Source organism: Trichechus manatus, unplaced genomic scaffold, assembly GCF_000243295.1.
Source record: "Trichechus manatus latirostris isolate Lorelei unplaced genomic scaffold, TriManLat1.0 scaffold00017, whole genome shotgun sequence".
NCBI classification, from domain to species: domain Eukaryota; kingdom Metazoa; phylum Chordata; class Mammalia; order Sirenia; family Trichechidae; genus Trichechus; species Trichechus manatus.
The window spans coordinates 18,061,045-18,083,156 of NW_004443953.1; the positions used below are offsets into that span (position 1 = coordinate 18,061,045).

At 37.9% G+C, this 22,112-nt stretch overlaps 1 protein-coding gene across 3 annotated transcripts in view; it reads right to left on the minus strand.

Moving 5' to 3' along the window:
• SESN1 (sestrin 1) overlaps positions 1-22,112 on the minus strand; it is a 110,724-nt gene that overhangs the window by 1,518 nt on the left and 87,094 nt on the right. Inside the window, exons 1-9 of one of the 3 annotated variants that reach the window (XM_004372450.1) lie at positions 18,621-18,810; positions 11,544-11,609; positions 10,554-10,754; positions 9,746-9,928; positions 8,223-8,465; positions 7,422-7,569; positions 4,618-4,730; positions 1,837-2,027; positions 333-477 (exon numbers count right to left, since the gene is read on the minus strand). In XM_004372450.1, coding sequence (XP_004372507.1) covers positions 333-477; positions 1,837-2,027; positions 4,618-4,730; positions 7,422-7,569; positions 8,223-8,465; positions 9,746-9,928; positions 10,554-10,754; positions 11,544-11,609; positions 18,621-18,722 — 1,392 coding nt within the window. In that variant the 5' untranslated portion in view covers positions 18,723-18,810. Of the gene's footprint in view, positions 1-332; positions 478-1,836; positions 2,028-4,617; positions 4,731-7,421; positions 7,570-8,222; positions 8,466-9,745; positions 9,929-10,553; positions 10,755-11,543; positions 11,610-18,502; positions 18,573-18,620; positions 18,811-22,112 lie in introns of those variants that run through there. The other 2 variants (XM_023727631.1, XM_004372449.2) reach the window with 2 other exon arrangements.

The following is a 22,112-nucleotide window of genomic DNA, read 5'->3' on the forward strand; positions in this document are numbered from 1 at the left end:
TTTCTGTAAAGATGTTTCAAAGAGACTAGACATTTCTAGCTATATACAATTAAAAAGATCTCTTGCAAAGCATTCTTCTTTCTCCTAAATGGTGACAGCCATGCCAACACCTCTCAAGATGGCCCAGCCCACCTGTCTTGTCTGTCTGTATTCTTTCACTCTATCATCATAATGAAGTTCCCTCCCAAGGAATATCTGACACAATTGTCCTGGAATGTTCTTCTCTGGGTTGGTAGGGGTGATGGAGAGGGTTTGAGAGCCATTAAGGTAGGTGAAGGAGAATAAAAATTACTACTGGCTTACAGACTAAACAAGCCACAATAGGCACGTACCTTCTCAGAGTGCTTGAACTGCCTCCAGAAGCTATCATACATTCTTTTGGTAACCTTTTCAGGAGTGCAAACAATGGTTTTGATATAAACTTTAAAGCTACGATCCAATAGCTGGTTAATTTCACCATAGTCATAGTCATCATATCTGTTTTAAAATACAAATTGAGAATTATATTTTTAGTGCATAGTTTGTTTTCTTACGAAAGTAGAGATGTCAGTAAGTGCTCTATTCTTCTACCCTCCTGGTGTAGGCAGCTGTTCCCCCAAATGATAATAAATAGCTTTACAATGTTTAATTAGGAGAAAAACAGCGAGTATAAAGGGATAAGAAGCAGAGACCTCACGAAGAGGAACAGAAAACGTGCCATTGCTCAAGCAAATCATTTCTGAAACTTGAACGAACACTGTAGCACTGGGTCCCAAGCAATAGTACATATTTACAATCATGAACAAATGCTGTAAACAGAGCTTATGAGTATTGCTGAAATTAAGAAATGAACAATATTACCAGTGCTGTTACATGAGATATATTAATGTGTAAATAAAAATAACTAGAATTATTTTATTCGTATTTCTACGAGTTTCTGGGGTCAGATGAGGGGAAAAAAAGGGAGTGGTCCTGGAGAGAAGGATGGTCTATAGACAGCCTCACAGTGTCTATACTCACGACAGGAGGATCTGATTTAAGTCAAGATGATCCCAAGCACTTGTGTCTGCCCTGCCCCACTGGTGGTAGATTCTAGAACACCCAGGCACCGGAGTCTCCTATTTGGTTTTTAGTGCAAAAGGGAGACAACTCCTACAAAGCTTGTCCTACAACCATTCAGGAGGCTAAAGTCAATAATTAGCCTGGCCAAATTCTCCTCAAAGTCTATAAAATGAATAGCAAAACAAAGCCTGACTTTACTGCCAAAATAACCACAAAGTACTGCAGCACAGAGTTTGTGTGCATGTATGAAAAGTACGTAGATAATGCTGCATTTCCTATACAACATAATAATGTGGGTGAATATTTAATAGTAAGGACATGAGAGTTTTGATGAAATATCATAAAAGGAGGTACTCTTCAGAAGGAGCCTGAGAATGGTCAGAGGGGCCGTATGAGAGTACTGAGTTCCCAGAAGGCAGAAATAAGGGTGTCAGGAGTTAGAAGGTGATATATAGAAAAAAGCCACTAAAGATGTTTGGTGACAAACTTTGCCTCTTTTCATCTATGTTCTAGGACCACTTGCCTGCTCTTCTCTTCCCCCTTCCTGAAGGCAACTGTCATTTAACTCTTGTTAATGTCTCTGACTCTCTCTCCTGACTAGCTAGGAGACAGAACACAAACTAAGTTGCATTAAGTCAGTTCTTTGAAGCATTAGAAGCATGAAAATAAACTATTGGGAGGGGACGGTTGTGAGTGTATGTATGTGCGTGTCTGTGTTTGTGTGTTCCAAGCACCTGAATAATTTGGCCCAAAAAAACGTATCTCTATACAAACATAAGAAGAAAACAGACTAACCTTATTCCAAACATGCAGTGAATATAGTTCCAAATAGCACGTCTAAGCATTGAGGTATCAACATCTTTGTGCATTGCCATTGTATTATAAGTAAGATTGTAAGCAATATGAAATTTTTCATCAATCAACTGTCCCACATCTGGATAAAGGCGATTTACCAAAGAATAGCCATGGTCTTCCCAGCAATAGTCCTAGATACAAGGAACAGAAGAAATAGGAATGCTTAAAATGTGGCCAAGTATGATTCTGCGATGTGGTGAGATCACTGGCAGTTGGAATCCACTGCCTTTCTATAACACCCTGAAGGTCCCAGCTTCAATAGCACTCCAGTCCCATGTTTTCAAATTATATACTGAAACATGCAACAGGTTATGTTTTGTAATTCAGTGAGTTTAAAAACCAGTGGAGTCTCCCCTAAAACCAGCCAAAAACAAACAAACAAACAAACAAACAAACCCATTGCCGTTGAGTTGATTTCGACTCATAGAGACCCTACAGGACAAAGTAGAACTGCCCCGCAGGGTTTCCGAGGCTGTAAATCTTTACAGAAGCAGACTGCCGCATCTTTCTCCTGTGGAGTGGCTGGTGGGTTCGAACCACCGACCTTTTGGTTGGCAGCCAAGTGCTTAACCACTGCACCACCAAGGCTCTTCTTTCCCTAACACACAGGCCTTCTATTTCAGCTTAATTTCTCTCACTGACTGTCCATTCAGCCTCGAAAGGTAACTCATTTTGGGAGTCCCCCCTCCTTTTCATCACTGCAACCATTCACATAGTCCTCAAATTCTGTGAATTTTTAATTTAACACATCCATCACTCATTTCTTTTCCTCCCATCTCCCTCTGACTCTCAGCCCTATTAACTGTCTCTAATTGATTTTCCTGCATTAAATCTCTTGGCTTCCCTTCTTTCCACCTCAAACAAAACTTAATAAGCCCCACTTCTGTTGCTCCCATATTTATTTTCCTAAAACACCTCTTTGACATTGTCATTACTCTTGTCAAGAACCTATAAACCTACTCTACTCTATACTAATCTAAATCTCGAATCTGCTCTAAACTGCTCTGTCTGGATTTCAGGCACACCTGATTAATTTTAAATTAATTTCCCAATAATCAGAAGTAGGAATCCTTTGCTTGTGAAGCCCAACTAGTCTCTTTATGATCCTTTTCCTCACTGTGTCCCTTAACTGAAGCTCAGTTATTGTCTACAGTTTTCTCTGCCCTTGGTTCTTTGACCATCCAAAAAACCTTAAGCCCTAATCTCCCTCCATAAAATTTCCAGCGCACATGATCTCTTCAATTTCTAATCTGTTGTATTTCATATCACAATTTAACTACTGAGTACAAATATTCTGTAACTCCTCCTTGTGTCTGAAATGTGTCCCCTTAATATCTCAGTTCTTTCAGCAAGGGAACAAAATCTTACAATTCTCAAATGTTTTCATCATTCTGGTAAAATATTTATTGCTTAACATTGGACCCTCAAAATAACTGGGAAGTTGGGAGTATTAACTCATCTAAATTCAGTATTTACACAATAGACTTAAGACATATATTTAAACTATAATATGTTTCTACTGATGGATTAGAAGCAGTCTTATAAAATTAGAGCACAGAATAGATAAATATCTGCTGATTGATGATTCTCAACTTTTATTGTAGAACTAGATGCTATAACTACTGTTGCTCCTGAGATATTCTGAGCACAGTGCCTCCTGCCAAGCAAAAACAGAGAAGAAGCCTGGTATCCTAAAGGACCATGTGCAGAATTGCATTGGGGAAGTTTTACTATTTATTTCAAAGTTAATGATTTGGGAGCAAAGGAAACTGGGTACACCAGTAATAATTCTACTCCCCACATCACTAACATTATTCACTCTGAGACAGGTGTTAAGTAATTTTTGACTAACATTTATTTATGTAAATCCCATTAAGGCTTAAATTTGAAACCCTCAAAATTTCTCATTGCATCAAATAACATTTGGTTAATATTTTAAAGAGAAGTAAGATACTATAATTTTCATCATGTATTTTCTATGGTATCTGTAAGAACTCACCCAAATTATGAAGTAAACAAAAAATTTACTCCCTCTAAAAGTCCTAACTTATGCACATCCCTCACCACTGAGTTTCTGTTTGGGATGCTAAAGACATTTCTCCTGTTACTCAGCCCTGGAGGCCTGGTGCAGATCAGGGTAGAAAATTGCCTCACTAATACTGGGACTTGGTAGGAGAAAGGGAGATAAACCAGTGCAATAAATGCTGGCTAAGTTATAGTACTATTATTTATTGTTTAACTATATTATGAAATTTAAATGTTTAATGCACCATCCTGAAAGCCTAACTACTACTGTAATTTTGTTTTATGGGTGAATGTATTTTGAATTCTCAGGATCTGATTTATGAACTTCCACAACACAATAAATATAAGGGAATTGCCTGTACACAGGAAAGTAACTTCTTTCTGCAACATTTCATAGTTGTCAAATCCAGGTGGCTCTTTCTTATTTTATTAAGCCAGACTGAGATATTTCTAATCAATCACATATAAATAGGAGACCCTGGCTGGCACAAACAGTTAAATGCTCGACTACTAACCAAAAGGTTGGTGATTACAACACACCCAGAGGATAAAGAAAGGCCTGCTGATCTGCCTCTGAACAGTCACAGCTTTGAAAACCCTATGGAGTGCAGCTATACTCTGCACACATAGGGATGTCAAGAGTTGGAATCTACTCAATGGCAACTGGTGCGTGCAAAGAACAAATCACAATTTTACCTGGACTCGAAATGTTGGGACATGCATCCCATGTCTAGAGAAATCCTTATAGCCATAACTAGTATCCTCAAAGTGACGAGATACATCTCTTGCTGGTGTAACTTCTTCATCATCTGAAATAATTAAAAAGAAAAAAAAGCCATTGAAAGCTTTTAAAAAACACAATGCTAGTTAAAATTAATTTCACCAATAACAAGTAAAAATAGGATAACCTCTTTTTGACACTGAATAACCAATATTAACTAAAATAAAGTCTTGAAACTATAAAATGAAGTTGCTTACTTAGCAATAAATGAAATGTATTAAAAGTAGCTTCTCTGTAATTGAAAAGAAAAAATTCATGGTTTAATTCTCTAGGCCTTTCATTCTCTTCTTTACAGCCCCTCTCATCCCTCTGTGTTCCCACCCAATATATGGATACTAGGTTTTACTAAGGAGCCCTTGTGGGGCAACAGTTAAGCACTCAGCTGCTAACCAAAAGGTTGGCAGTTCAAACCCACCAGTGGCTCAATGGGAGAAAAGACCTGGCGATCTGCTCCTGTAAAGATTACAGCCTAGGAAATCCTATGGGGGCAGTTCTACTCTGTCACATGGGGTTGCTATGAGTCAAAAACTGACTGAATGGCACTAACAATGACAACAGGTTGTACTTAAAAGTATGTGCTCAAACTATGAATATCTTTGTGGATAATCGTTAAGGTGATAACAACTACTAAAATCAGCTATGCTCTAAACTTAACACCTAGACTATTTTTGCTTGAATATTAATATCACACAATATATAATATGATCTAATAGCTCAATGGTCCTAGAAACAATTCTAGAATGGTGAGTGAAAAAGAGGTCCTGTGAATCACCATCTTTCCAACGCTTCCTGCCTTTCTGGATGATCATCATGTTTAGGAACGGATGAGATTAGTTTCAAGTAAATACAGTATTATATGACAACTCCATATTTTTAGGCATGGATACAAAGCAAAAACCTTTTCCTGGAGGAAAAACAAGCTAATGTCCAACCCTCCATTTATACAAATTTGGTGTTTTCTTTGCTATTAAGAAACTTAGTGCTTAAACTTAGAAACTTACATAGTTTTTCCCATTCTATTATTATCAAAATACATTTTGAGACTTTTTTTATCCTTTTAATTACCTGGTTTATATGTTAAATCTTGTAGCTTGCATATAGATAAAGACTAAACATAAAGAATTTAGGTTGTTGTTGGTTGTTTATTAAACAGCTCCTTTTCACAGAACCAAAGAATTTTAAAGCTGGAAGGAATCTCAGCACTTTTAGGAACTCAGTTTTCTCATTTTAAAGAAGAGGGAAAGAAAAAAGGAGAGGGGAGGAGTCTGTGAGACTTACTCATGTTCACAAAGCTTATTAGCAGTGATTTTAGTATTAGAATTTAACTGTCCTCCCTCTTAGTCTAGTGCTATTTTCACTAGAACTTCCTTTTTTCCTGATGAAGTAATGGTGTAGCATGGACAAACATCTTTTAAAGACTGCAGTGGCAAAATCTGACCAGTGTTCTACTTTAACTTTTCCATTAATTATATTTCAAAATAAGTAATGTATTCTTTAAAAGTGACTAGTAAAACCATCTTCAGTACTTCAAGTTTCTCATAGATGTAAAACATTGAAAGCATACGTATTTACCTTAAAAACCTCGTTTAGAAAATGTACTAAATGCCTTGAAACCAGGAAAAAAAAATTGAAGAAAGAAGCACAATCTTCTATATAATAGCTGAGGTAAGTTATAAAATAGAGGCAATATAATTAGATTTATTTTTGGCACATAAATAGAAGTCCGAAGAAAAATTAGGACATAATGGAAATTATTCACTTAACTGACCCTCCACTGGTCATGGCTGGTGTCATGGTTTGAATTATGTCCCCCAAAAAATGTGTGTATCAGTTTGGCCGGGCCATGATTCCCAGAATTGTGTGGTTGGCCTCCATTTTGTGATTGTAATTTTATGTTAAAGAGGATTAGGGTGGGATTATAACATCACCCTTACCCAAGTCACATCCCTGATCCAATGTAAAGGGAGTTTCCCTGGGGTGTGGCCTGCACCACCTTTTATCTCTCAAGAGATAAAAGGAAAGGGAAGCAAGCAGAGAGTTGGGAACCTCATACCACCAAGAAAGCAGTGCCGGGAGCAGAGCATGTCCTTTGGACCTGAGGTTCCTGCGCAGAGAAGCTCCCAGACCAAAGGAAGATTGATGACACGGACCTTCCTCCAGAGCTAATGGAGAAAGCGTTCCCCTGGAGCTGATGTCCTGAATTTGGACTTTTAGCCTACTTCACTATAAGGAAATAAACTTCTCTCTGCTAAATCCATCCACTTGTGGTATTTCTGTTAGAGCAGCACTGGATGACTAAGACAGCTGGTAACATCCCTTTGGTGGTCTGGGCCCTGTCTTCTAGCACCTTGCTGATGCTCTTGGTTTTTGAATAGGAATAGGTTGAAATGGGCTGAAAAGAGGGGGCACTGAAATATATCAGAGCCACTAGTTCAAAATGTAAGGAAAAAAAAACCTAGAGAAGGAGCAAACTTCCCAAACACAGAGCTGAGTAGGCCTGGGGAGCTGGTAACTATTGTTTCTAGGCAATATATGGAATTAGCTGCTGGCTTTAAAAAATTATTTGTAAACAGGAATACCTATCTAATAGTCTCTCTAAAAGGAAAGGCATGTTTGGATTAATGTTTAAAACTTATTATTTAAATTATCTAAGCAAAAAAGATGGGTTCCTTTTTGTAAGCAGTAGGAATTATATTGGCTATGTAATCATTGCTCTTACCTGGAGAGAAGACAAACATACTTTCTCTTTTTTCTATTTCAAAACGTGAAGCCATCTCTTCCTGACTTGCCTCTTCTTCATCTCGACATTCCTGTAACTGCTTCATTTTTTCCATGAGGGCTTCAACCTCAAAGAAGGAATCACTTACCTGAAGAGAAAATACAATTAATATTATATATGTCAGGCACAGGATGAAATTTATGAATTTTCTTTTTCTGAAAAAATATAAAAGAGAAACAGTAGAGGCAAAAGCATTTTAACAACTTTACATTCACTGGATATCACTTTTTATATTTATGCAATGTTAAACATTGAAAAAAATAATTTTAAAGAGAAATTTTCCTATCAAGGCTGATTAAATCTTCTAAAAGATGAATCAAAATGCCAGCCTTTTCTTTTTGTGCAAAAGAGAAGAAGAGGATGTGATTAGCACCAGAAAGTCTCAAGCACCTGTCACTGGCTCGAGGGAAGAGGGAAGTGGTCTCAGCTTCCTCCCATCTCACTGCAGTAGCCATCAGTATTAGCTGGTCCTGATGGGGCACACGCTGGTGGCTCCTAATCCTAAAATTACTCAAGCTTAACCTCCTACAGGGTCTTATAATTGCGTCTATCCCTTAGCACCTACACTAGTGTTGCCCATTTGGAGGCAGTCAATAAATACTTGCCGAATGAATAGGTACGGGGTCTAATATCTCTATGAACTTAACTGGGTAGATTTTTAAGAAGCCAAATAAAGAAACAACATAACAGCAATTATTGTGATTATTCTTATGAAGATCTCATAACATATAATACACTTACCGAAACATTTCCTGCTGAGTTGACCTGCATCTCATCCACGTTATGATTGCCATTTGTAATGTCACAGATGCAGTAGTTACTAACAGAAGGAGGTCTGAATGTGTGGCCACCATCACAATGAATTTCTGGACTGATTCCACAGCCAAAGGTGAATGAGGCAAGAGAATGATAGTGTGTGAGCAGAACCACTGCATGGACCAGTTCTGCAAGGGACCAGCTGTGCTCTTCAGCTTTTAAAAGTCCCTTAGGGGGTGGAAAAAAACGAGAACATCTTTTTATACTGGGCTATGGTGTTGGTGAAAATATATAGTTCATCTTAGTATTTAATCTACTGAAAACAGGATTAGTCACCATACAAAGCCTAGTGTAAAATTATACTTTGGAACATGTAAAACCCAGAATATGTTAATTTAATTTTATGAATACGTATTCATGAATAGCACTTAACATAATCTGTAATGACAAATTCACTATTAGTTTGATTTTCTGAAATACTGATTTATGATGCAATAAATGCATTTTACTTATAAGCAGTTTTAGTAAATATGCTTTTACTTAGAAACATCTGTGTTTCAGCTGCTGAGTTATGAATGTTACTATATTCTTAGTCCAAAATCTCAAACTAAATGTAACAAATTTATGTTTAAATTAGAAGCTACTATGTGACATATGTCTACTTTTGTTTATTACTGGGCCTCTTGTCTATTTTTGTTTATTACTGGGCCTCCTCAAGGAATTAGTGGTTGGAACAATTTTGTTGTCGTTAGCTGCCGTTGAGTAGGCCCCCAACTCATGGTGCCCTCATGCATAATGGAACTAAACACTGCCCGGTCCTGTGCCATCCCCATGATTGGTTGTGGATCAGACCACTGTGATCCACGGGGTTTTCACTGGCTGATTTTCAGAAGTAGATTGCCAGACCTTTCTTTCTAGTCTGTGTTAGTCTGGAAGCTCTGCTGAAACTTGTTTAGCATCACAGCAACACACAAGCCTTTGCTGACAGACGGGTGGTGGATGTTATGAAGTATACTGGCAGGGAATAGAATCCAGGTCTCCCACATGGAAGATGAGAATTCTGTCAATGAACCACCAATGCCCCTCTTTGAACAATGTAAGACTCTGCATATTACTAAATCATACAATTAAATTTTGAAAATTACGCCCAAGGTAACACCTAGAATTCAACTGTGTCCCTTTTGCTTTATTATCTACTTTATAATCTTGTATAATTTTTTTTCTTACTTGACGATATACTAGACACTGCATTACTCATATTCAAATCTTTTATCTTCTTAATAATATGCTTCAATTATGTAATAGTACCTAGAATGTGCTATAAACTAGAAAGACAAGACCAAAAAATGTGTTGTATTTTCAAGAATTTCTAACACGTTAGACACTTGCAGAGAATGTCAACCTACTTTTACTCTACTACCCTTTATTAATAAGTAGAACCAGAGGGAACTAGTTTAAAATGACATTTAAAAAAAAAGGACACCTGAGACACGTTACTCATGACTTACCTCAATGTGTTCTTTGGTAATAAGCCAAGGTCTATGGGCTAACACTTTGTTGAGTTCTCCTAAATTTTGTAGCTTTTGAGGAGCATTCTCTAAGCCATTGAGCCACTTGGGGTCTCCACCAACATGAAGGAAATCGTTTACGTGGAGGTTCACTAAGTAGGAGCACTGATGTCTTGCTGCAGCCTTAAGAGGAAACAAAAAGATTATTCTGATCGTAAAAATTAAAATCTTGACTACTACAAATCCTTGTTCTTTAGAACATGCAAAACAGCAAAATCTTTTATTAGTATGTTTTAAAAAATTTCTATAAATTACAGAAATGAAGTTTTCATATAAACATTTAAAATATTCAAACATACCATAGAAAGCACCTCAGAAATATTTCAAGAACAAAATATATAAGGAACTTTAGAAATTCTATATGCCAACTTTCAGAACCTCAGATTAAGAAGAAACTTCAACTAAGTTGCCAACCATAAAATAATGAACATTATTTACAAATCGAATCGGATTAGCAGCACTTATGTCAATGTGAAATATTTATAATAATTTAAATAAATTTAGTGCACTTCTTTACTCTCTTATTTAATGGAGGATGGTTCTCGGTAATGTATAAATACATGTTTTTGTTTTTTCTGTTATATTTGAGAGTGTACCTATTTAGATAGAGGAAAAACAGATACTACCTAACAGGAATCCTATTATAAGCTAGAGTAAGTATTTATGCCTGTATTTAAAGCATTAAATATCTCTTAAAGAGATCAAATAAAAGCCAACAGAAGGAATTTTTCACTGAATTTTTACAAACCATTATTCCAATGTAGTGTCGATAATGAAGGGGTAATGGCCCATCCATTTGCAGTAGATAGTGTTGAGTTTTTAAGAAACTTTCTAAATATTGTGGGTGAAAAACCATCACTAATGTAATGTTATCCAAACGACCCAAAGCAGCAAAAGAATCTGCAAATAAAGCATGCATCTGTGCGTCTTCACTCCCCACTTGGAGAATCTGTAATAAATAAGAGAAAAACCATGGTTACATAAATTGTAAATAGGTGTTAAAGAAAGGAAATATGCATGTACTTGTACGTGTCATTAAGAAGCACACTGAATTTGGTTTAAGAGAGAGAGGTTACAATTCCACAAAACTTAAACTCAACTGGTAACAAGACAGAAGAATAAATAGTCCCATATTATGCAGTAGGGGATAAACAACAAAGGCTGAACATTAAAGGCCATGTAGATACGCCGCCTACAGACTTGGCCAGAATCCAGATAAAAGAGCAGATTTAGATGATCAAACCTGCAGAGCTTGCGAACAAACACTAAAGCCTTTTGTTACAATGATGCCTACTGCCACTCAATTTAAAGAGACCCAGAATTAACTAACAGTAAGCAATCTTTGTGAAAACAAAGCATAAAAATGCTTTCATATATTTTTATTTAGAATTAAAGATTGAATCTAGCATTGATACTATCCTGTGAAGATAGTAAGGACTAAGTAACTCAGCTTATGGGCACACCTAAATACATCCAAATACGAGCAGATGGAGTATCATTAGTCAAAAACAAGTCTTGGCTTTCCTTGATTAAATATGGGTATTTAAAAAGCATCATGAAATACTAGAAATCAACATGACTACAACAGCTTCCTAATCCCACAGATTCACTGCCAAAGAATGATAATTAACTGTGATCAACTCTTCGTAAAACATGTTGTTGACCAACAGTTGTTCAGATCCCAAGATGTGGGTCACAAAAGCATACAGTTCACTATGTACTTTCACAAACCATATACCTCCTTTTCTGGGATGAATCGGCTTGGTCCGTGTCCTAGTGGTCGAGGAATTCTAATTCCAAGTTCCTAGAAAAGAAAATTACACCATCTCAGACCTCCAGCAGTAAACAACTTGCACTGAGGCTACAGGAATGGAGGGAAAAACATCCAGTTGAACAGAGAAAGGCTTGTTTTGGTGGTTTGTTTTCATGGCTATATATACATACCAACTCTTCTGTTTGCATCGCATAGCTAACAACAGTTTATAATACGACTCTGACTAAAAACAATAAAACCTGTTTCACTAAAACCGGAGTTTTGCATAACGTACTTGGCAGAAAGTCTAGAACAGAAAGTTCAGCACACAGCAGCCAACCCTGTGGATTGTTGGTGATACAAAATAAGACCAAAGTGCTTGTACATCCAAACCCAACCAACCAAAATATCAACCCCTGTGCATCTTATCAGGAAATGAAAAAGCAGTAACTTTCACTTAGATGTCTTAAACTGAAGAAATGTATTTTTTTATACACTATATAGTAACACCTCACAGTAAGAGCAGAAATATTAAAAAATAAAAAGCAATTCTTTAAATCCACAAAAGAGAAAATACTGCAAGACATGTGTTATGAGGTTGAGTCAAATAATTTTAGAGAAAGTAATTTTGTTTGTAAGCTTGCCTTAAATTTTTTTATTTATAGGATGTCATTGACCTTGTTTATATTTTAGAGAAGCTCAAATAATTGAGAAATTAATGGTTTTCTGTCTTTTGACACAGTGAATCTAAAATCCTATACTTTATGACTACATGTGACAGTGTAGCATAGTTAACAAAAACTGACAATCTACTGTTAGGGTTTCCTTTTTTCTTCTTAATATAGTATGTTTATATAAACAAAACCAAAATAATATAATTCAACCACTTTTTGTTTGGAGGCCCATGCCTTATCAAACTGGTCTCATTAAAAATAAAATAAAACAAAGCCAAAAAAACAACTTTTTAGAGTTTATACAACTAAAAATTAACCCTTGCTTATACAATTACATACAAATATTATTTCCACCCTTTTCCTACTGCTTCCAAGGGTTCTTCATGATATAAACCAGATACTTTCCTTTTAAAGGAAAAAAAAAAAAAAAAAAAAGGAGGGAGGGGCAGACAGAGAGCGACATTTGGCAGCAATTCAAGAAACTTGGTCCAACTAAGTAAAAACCTTTTGAGCAGAATGGATTTTTAAAAATTAAGCATGCAGGGCAAAATTGAAGAGAATTTTTACTAGGAGAAGTCAAGATTCAGATTTAAAGCAGGTTATATTTGTCAACTGAGTCCATAATCCTCACAATAAAACAACTGCAAATTACACTAAGATATCATTTTCACCTAAAAGATGATTTAAAATAAGAGTTTGTTAACATGATGTACTGGAGAGAAGGTGGAGAAACAGTCATTCTTATACAATGCTGATGGAAGTATTTTAAAGTGTGAGGAAAAAAGATCAAGAAATATATAAGGAATATAAATTGCAAGAACCTCAAGGAGAGTAATTTGCAATACTGATTAAAATAAAAAAGGCATATACCCTTTGAATCAACAGTTGCTTCCTAAACCTTAACCTACAGATATCGTCACATTTGTGAATGTCATATGTGAAAGAATAAACACTGCAATGTTGTTTATAATATGATTGAAAACCACCTAAATGCTCATTAATAGAGGACTGTTTCAATAAAGTTCAGCACAGAATAGCACGCAGTCCTTAAAAAGAATGAAGCAGTTCTACAGAGGTTGATTTAAAAACATCTCTAAGATACATTACCAAAAACCAAACTTGTTGCTGTCCAGTCAGTTCCAACTCATAGCAACCCTATAGGACACACTAGAACGGCCCTGTAGGGTTTCCAAGCCTGTAATCTTTACAGAAGCAGACCGCCACATCTTTCACAGAGCGGCTGGTAGGTTCGAACTGCTAACCTTTCGGTTAGCAGCCAAGTGCTTAACCACTGTACCACCAGGGCTCCTCTAAGATATATTACTGGAAGAAAAAACAAGGTGCATAACATGTATGTATCATGTTACTCTTTGCAAGGAGAGAAACTCAGCAATTCCATATCTAGGACTTTATCCTACAAATACATCAGCAGCATGTGGGTGTATTTTTCTTTTTTTAAATGAGACCAGATAGATAGAATATGGGCCTCAAAACAAAGAGGCTGAATTATATTATTTTGGTTTTATTTCTATACATATACATAGTTTACATACCAAACTATTATAAATCAACAGTTTCATAATTTCAAGAAAGTGGCTATCAATGCTTCAGAAATGGAATATTTTCTGACGTGTATGGCAAGGGTCCTTCCCCAATGTAATTCTCAAGTCTCAGTAATTTGATCCCTAGAGCCGAATTTAGTGGCCACACTAGTATCATTGGCTCCCTTTCCTCGCCAAATCCATCCTTCCCAGTTCCTTTAGAAATATATTCTTTTAGAGTGAGAAACTATGCATTTTAAAATAGGATGCTCAGACAAAGCAAACATTCTTGGGAATGGATTAGAGACCCATTAACCTAATAACCTCTTAGTGTTAAGATCACATTCATTCCTTGAGGAGGTAGCAGTCTAGCAAGAGAGCTGGGGCCAGAAGAATGAGAAAATGGGAGAGGACTAAGAAAGAATCTCTAATATTCAAGACTCCCATTTCATTTTTTTCTTTTTAATCTAACGTTAATCCTAGGTAAAATAGAATTTTGCCCAGCTCGCAACTGGATCAACAGTGTAATTTCCTACTAAGCTTAAGAGGTTGTGAGGTGTTTCTGCTGTTCTGTAAAAACAGAAAGGGAAATGGTAAGGGGAAAAAAGAGAGGAAGTAAAAGAAAAGATTAGGGTAGGGGGATAGATTTTCTTTTATCAATTCTTTTCAAAATAGAAAAGACTGATCAAGACTGATATAATGGGAAACAATACTGCTGTTCTAGAATCACATAAACTTAGTCTCCTACATTTAGAGGCTAGACTCAAAAGATATATCTTGTACTCTCTTTCTTAGCTAATTAAACTGGGTAAATGAGAGGGACACAAGAACATAACACGAGAACATAACATGATCTTTCCTACTTAATCGTATGCCCGGTAGAAGATAGAGGGCTGATTTGGGGTGCCCCTGATGAGGTGAGATGCATCCCGATTTGTCCCAGTCCAGCTACACGCAGGAGGATGATCATTAACTCCATCCAGCCTCCCACTGCACACAAAAACCAGAGCACTAACCTCTAGGAAAAGTAAGCAGGTGACAATTACTTTGAAAGCAGACAATGCCATTTGTTCTCAATGTTTTTATAAAGATTCCTCATCTTAGGAAATGCACCAAAGGATAGCACAAAAATGGAATAATGTTAAAACAGTTTCCCCCATGCATCAATTGTGGAATGGAGAAAAAAGTACAGAACAGAGTCAGAACACTTGGGCTGAAAACATGGCCGTTTATTAAGTGTGCAATTGTCAACAAAACACTTTACTTCTGAGTTGAAGGCCCTAATCCATAAAACAGGGTACATGATGATGGTGACGATGATAACACGAATACCAATCACCTCACAACATTATCAATTATAGAAGATTTTACAAATTACTTATACATAGGCTAGCCCTTCATAACAGACTCAAGTCTTATTTTAGGTACAAGGTCCAATATATTTGATGATCTAGTTTCTCAAAAATAGCAGAGTAGAACAGGTAAGGTCCTATTCCGAGATTCTGGCTGGCGCCCTGACATTAGTCAATGATATCCGAGAACCAAATTGTCTTTTAGTTTTCTGCTTATTCCGTAGCTGATATAAACACGCAAAAAGTAATCTGGGCATAACAACGGCAGCAGCAGCCACACCTAACACTCACGTAGTATTTACAGCCAGACACTGTGTTTCAAATTCTATTATCTGTGAACAAGTAGCATATAATGTATCTATGATGGTACAGTCTAGAAAAAGTATTTAGCGTTCTACAATCTTCATGAAAAAGAAGTCAGGATCTTACACTGATTCTTACATCAATCTATCAGGTAGGCAATATCACTTTTCTCATTTTACACAGATAACTGATGAAAGCCCTGGGATTTGAACCCACAATTTAGCTTAGAATCAGAACTAGTAATTAGTGGAGCTGGGAGTTGAATCCAAGAAGTCTAGCTCTAGAGCTGGTGTTTGCAATTAGCACTCTTGTGAGTCTCTTTAATAAGAGTTCTTGATACTGTGGAGACCTCTTTAGATACCACTGTATTACATGATAATATATTTGGTTTCTAAAAGGTTCCGTTTCAATTTTCTGGAAAATTCACTTTTTGAAACACTTCTTGCCCTAGTCACATGACAAATTAGTTACTATTCTATTTCCTAACAAGTGTTGATCAAAAAGGCACTGTAGATCTTTAATGGGATAATCATAAACCAAATTAAATGCATTTGATAACTTCCTATCTAGGTCACTTCAATTATTCCTTCATCTGTATCTATAAGAAACTGAATTATAGACTCCGAACAAATTTTGACCAATTCAGATTCTAGGAAGCAGAACTGCCAACAGCAAATGGCCTTCTTGAAAAGCAGATGTAGATGCTAATCATAGGACAAACTTCACAGGCTCTCAGTGAAGGTGTGGCGGGAAAAACTAACATAGGAACCAACAGTCCTCACCCCTCAACAATCCTAATCAGCATCTTTGAAAGATATAGCAACAGCCTCTACCATCACAACATTGCTCCAAATCTCTAATGTAAGATCTGTTTCCTCTTTACTGTACAATACTAACATACTAATTTTCAGAGTATGAAAATTCTTAGTAAATGTTGACATTACCACAGAAAGACTATGTGTGTATTCTATCACTGCATGAATCAGTGTGTGTGACTGAAAGTACTGTTCTAATCAGATGTTTCAAATTTGTTAAAGATACAATTATGACTCTATATCAATAACCTTAAGTGAAAGAGTGAATGATTTGTCTTAAATGCAAAATGAAAAAGCATTTGTTGGCTTATGGTGTTTACCCATTTGTAAAAGTAGTTGAAAAGTAAAAATATCCAGCAATTTGAATCATTTTATTTTTCTCACTGCACTTGATACATTAAAAAGAAAACACATACAAGCAAAAAACTTGTCTGGATGTTTTAACTCTATACTGATAACCACAACACTGATAAGTTTTATTTGATTTTTTAAAAAAATTACAAAAGCAGTAAGTGTTTTTTGAAACACTACTAGGGAATTTAGAAATATTGAAAGTCCAGGTACCTCTTTTTCCTGTAATCTTAGTCTTCTATGGACAATATTCTAGTAAAAAATTGACTTCAAAGTACTCCATTTGTAACGCTGACTAAGGCCATACGTGCGCCCTATACCTTGCTTCGGAGTTCTATTCCTGGAAAGTGTTTCATTTTTGTAAAAAAGCAATATAGAAGTTTGCTATTTAAAAAAAAAAAAAAACTGCTATTAATTCTTCTGCAATGTGAATAGTTTTCCTATAAAGCATTGCTTCCTAATTTATCTTCACACATGCTGGATTTATTAAAAATGAAATAAATCTCTACGAAGTTCCCTCCTGGTTTCCGGAACACAATCCCATAGGCACTATAATCAATGTGCAAGCTAAAATGCATCTATCTTCCAGTTTATGTGGTTATATTTAGAAAATTCTAGATCTGGGTAAGAACCGTTTAGGATTCTGCACACAAGCACCACTGGAAATAACAGAGCTATTCAGGCACAATGATTTGGAGTCACTTCTACTTGAAAATAGAAAAAGATCTGTTATGGCCTGCAAACAGAAACTGTAAATGCTAATTCAACACTTTCACCCTGTTTTCTCTCTTTGGTAAAGTTTCTAAAGCAACGTTTTAAGAGACTTTTTAGGTTGTTCTATTGTCTGTAAAAAGGCGTCCTGGTGGCGCAGTAGTTAAATCACTCCGCTGTGAACCAAAAGGTCGGTGGTTGGAACCCACCAGCCGCTCAGCAGGAGAAAGATGTGGCAGTCTGCTTCAATAAAGGTTTACAGCCTTGGAAACCCTTTGGGGCAGTTCTACTCTGTCCTGTAGGGTCGCTATCGATTAGACTAGCAGTGGGTTAGCATTATCTGTAAACAAGGCGCATTTTGTATCTATGAATGTTAAAATCTAGAAAAAGCATTTGGTATTCTACAACTTTTAAGAAAAAGTTTCATTTAAGTGTAAACGAATACATGTAGTATAATCATAACGTAGACTCCGTTTACAAAAAACGGAGTCATTTTAGTAGGGAAAGCTGCATACACATTAATTCAAATTTGGATTTCTTGGACTAAGGCAATACAGCATTCTGATTTTCAATTCACATTTTAAATAGTATTTCTCTACTTTCTCCTTTGTTAACTTTTGAATCAAAACCTTTTAAAGGTTCAAATTTCAGCTAAGGTTATATCAGTCACTTTCAAATGGTGCCCTATTTGCAACCACTTAGGAAAAATACAAAATGTTACAATTAAATGGCTTTTTCTATACAACAATTCAGACACAGAAGGTACGGTTTAATAAACAAGATTAAACACTGTGCATAACGTCATAGAGCTTGCAGAACATATTTATTCTAGGCAACATCTCATCTTTTAACTGATTCAAATGTACTTTTTTTTTTTTTTTAAGCAGAGGTAAAGGGGATGGAGGTGGCTGAATAATCTGTTTTGACAAGACGCTGAGGGAAAAAAAATCCACAGGCTGTTTTACCTTCAGACTAGAGCCTTGTTCAGTTTCTGACTTGTGGAGACTTGTACAAAAGACAACGTTATGTTTGGGAGGCTTCCATTTAAATCACGGAGGAGCGAGCTGCCTTTTCCAGCCTCAGCATTTTCTACCCCGGGGCCGACTCGCGGCTGAAAACGTCTCCCACCGCCGCAGGCCGCCCCTCACCTGAGGGGCCGGGGCGGCCGGCAGGCGGCTGCTCCCGGGGCGCACTCACCGAGGAACGTTTTCCGACGCTGTCAGGGTGCAATTGAGAGGAGGCGAAGCAATCTTCGTGCAGAACCGTAGTTCAGCCGGGACACCCACCCCACCCGTCCGGCCCCTCGCCCGGGTACCTCGTCCTGGTCGCGGCCCCCGCCGCACTGCTTGCAGCCCAGCAGCTCCGAAACAGCCAGCGAAGCCGTGTACGCCTCGTTTGCAGCGGTGGCCAGGCGCATGTCGGCGCGGAGACGGCTGCGGACGCTAACAGGCGGCAGGCGCTGGCAGCCGGCGGCGGCTCCAAGCTGCAGCGTCTCAATCAGCGCGGATGGCTAGGGGCGGGGCGGCGCGAACAAACAAGCTGCGGGGCCCCGCCCGCGCGGCCGTCACTCTGCCGCCTTGGCGGCCCCGCGCGCCAATGCGGGCCTGCAGTCCCGCGGAGCCCCGCCCCCTGGCGTGGACCTGCTGGCAGACCGCGGGCTGGCTGACGCTGCCGGGCAAAAACAACCTCCAGGGCCCGATCTCCCAGCGAGGAGATGAGATAATTCTCAGGTCGGGAACTGGCTTGGAGGCCAGGAGTTGACAGTACACTGTGGCTGGAAGGTGCAACGCGAGCCCTCGGGCTTCTGTGAAAGGCGAATCTGCCTCCTCTCCCTAGCATTAGCGGCATCATAGCCTTCCCTCCCTCCACCCGCTCCGGTCTAGAGCCAAACAGCACCTCTATATTAACCCTGGCACAAGGAATCAATTTCTCTTTAAATTTTATAAACTAGTAAAATGTCCCTTACTCCTCTCCAATAATGATCAAACAGAACGCTGAATGGACCGCAGAATGCAGAAACAAGTACAAGACCATGGCCTATATTCAATGTAAAATTTATTTTTGGTAAGCTAAGTAGAAACTATAAATATCATTCTCCCACACAAATAGTAAGCCTTGGTATCCGACCTTTGAATCGTCTTTTTTCTTAGCAAGTATATTCGAAGGATTTAAATATTCTAATTGTCCCTCATAAGCGCCCTGGGTTAAAAAGAAGGAATTTCTCGCTCTAACATCTGATGAGGAACTTGGGAAAATATAGGTTATAAAGGAGCACAAATAACTGATATTGTTGGATCCAGAACCCAAATCTCCCAAGCCTGTATCAATACTATTTCCTTAACGTGGCTCCATTAACTTCTTTTTAAAAAATCAACTCTTAAATTACATCTCTTTTTGCCTGTTTGCCCTTGTGTTTTCAAAAACTTACATGCTCAGGTTTAAGGCGGGGCGGGGGGTGGGGGGACATTCTGATAGAAGGAAACAAAACCCGTTGCCGTCGCGTCGACTCCAACTCATAGCGACCCAACAGGACAGAGTAGAACTGCCCCAAAGGGCTTCCAAGGAGCGGCTGGTGGATTCGAACAGCCGACCTTCTGGTTGGCAGCCATAGCTCTTAACCACTGCATCGAAGGAAACAAGTGGAGTTTAAATCAACAAATACTGACACAGAAACAGGATTCAGAAAAGAAGTTTCAGTCTTAGGAAACCAAGTCTCAGAGAAGGCTGTTAATTCTTGTAGTGCTTAAATTGTCACATTTTAAAACAAGCAGGTTAAAAATGGTTACTTTTTATTTATCTCCTCCAGACAAATAAGATAAATGTTATATGTTCTCATAGCTGCTTTTATAAATTGCTAAAGCACCCCAAAATTTTTTACTGGTTAAAAGAAGCAATTTTGGTCAACATTAACATAGAAGAAAAGGCTAGAAAGGCTTTCAAGCTGTCTTCCACTGAGCACAACCACAAAAAAAAAAGTATCATCAAATGCTCACTGAGCCTTAAAACAAACAAATAAGCAACAACAAACTCAGAAAAATCTTCCAGTTTGCAGCCACCTGACATACCCTCCAAGATAAACTGGCTGTAAATGAATAACTTGGAAACAGAAACAGACTTGATGTATGGGGCTGTGAGCCACAATGCCAGTTAGATAATGAGGGAAGTACATGAAAAATGATGACCAGTTCTAGAACCGGGGGCCCTGGTGGCACAGTGGTTAAAGCTCTCAGCTGCTAACCAAAAGGCTGGCGGTTCTGCTCCATAGGAGAAAGATGTGGCCATCTGCTCCCACAAAGATTTACAGCCTTGGAAACCCTATCGGGCAGTTCTACTCTGTCTTATGAGTCGGAATCAGCTCAATAGCAGTGGGTGGGTTATCATTATCGGCCAGCAGCTATTTTACAAACTCTGCTATTTAAACATTTCATTTCACCATTTTGTTTCTTCTAGGAAGACTCTTGATATCTAATCCAAGAAGTAATAGTGATTCTGAAATACTTCCTTTCTCTGTAAGTGTAGTGTTTACCAAAGTGAAAGTCATTGTCTTTTCATTTATCTTTAGTAATAACACTCTCACCTCTTATTTTTCTCTAGATCCAGCTGATATACCTATGTAAAAGCACAGTAGTATCAAATGACTTGATCTGAGCAGATTAACTATGAAGTATTAGGGAAGCCCAGACTTGGAGTAGGGGTTCAGGATAGGCTTCCCAAAGAAATTTCTGAGCTGAGGCTTAGAGAATTAGTAGAGAGGACTTGGCAAGAAAATTGAGGGAGGGTGTTGGGAGTGCAGAGTTGGCTTTTTAAGCAAAGGAACCAGCATATGCAAAGGCCCAGAGGTAGGAGAAAGAGTGGTCCATTAGAGGAGCTGAATAAAGGAAGTTCATTGGGTCTGGAGTGGAGGGCAAGGAGAGTAATTGAAGGAGTTTAGGTAAAACATAACCAACAAGGGGGAACTTGTTGAGTCTTGTTAGGGAATCTGAATTTCATTCTTAAGGGTAATGTGGAGCTATTGAATGTTTTAAATGGTAGAGTGACATCAAATGTGCATTTCAGCTAAGGTTTGGAAAAATATTAGAAGGGGCAAAACTGGAGTCAAGCACATGAATTAGGAAGGCTATTGAAGCAATCTTGCCAAGACAAGGGATGGGACTGCACACCAACGGAAATGAAGAAAAGTGTAAGGATGAAGGTGTATTTTGTCTCTCCAACATGATAATAAGTTCTCTGAGGGTGGCAATTATACCTCATACTCATTTTTGAAATTTAGAGTACTCAAATTATCTGCTCTCCTGATCAAGCAGCTTCCTTGAACCCATTAAACCAAACCAGTTGCTGTCGAGTTGATTCTGACTCATGGCAACCCCATGTGTGTCAGAGTAGAACTGTGCTCCATAAGGTGTTCAATGGCTGATTTTTCAGAAGTAGACTGCCAGGCCTTTCTTCTGATGCACCTCTGGGTGGACTCAAACCACCAACCTTTCAGTTAGTAGCCATGTGTGTAAACTTCTTGCACTACCCAGGGACTCCATCCATTAGGGCTTTAAAAAACAGTCAATTTATGAAAAGCAATAGATACACTTTAGCAGAAAATATATTAATCAGGCTAAAAGGCATAATCATGCTTTTACAAACCTCATATTAAACCTTGAATTTTCTCATTCACCAAAGAAATTATATTAAAGTGCCATATATTTGAATATCTATTCATTGGAAAAAATGTATTTAATAATCAGCAGTTAGAAAACACATGCAGCAATGATTTTGGCCATTAAGACAAAGAACTCCTTTAAGAGTGGGAGTGGGA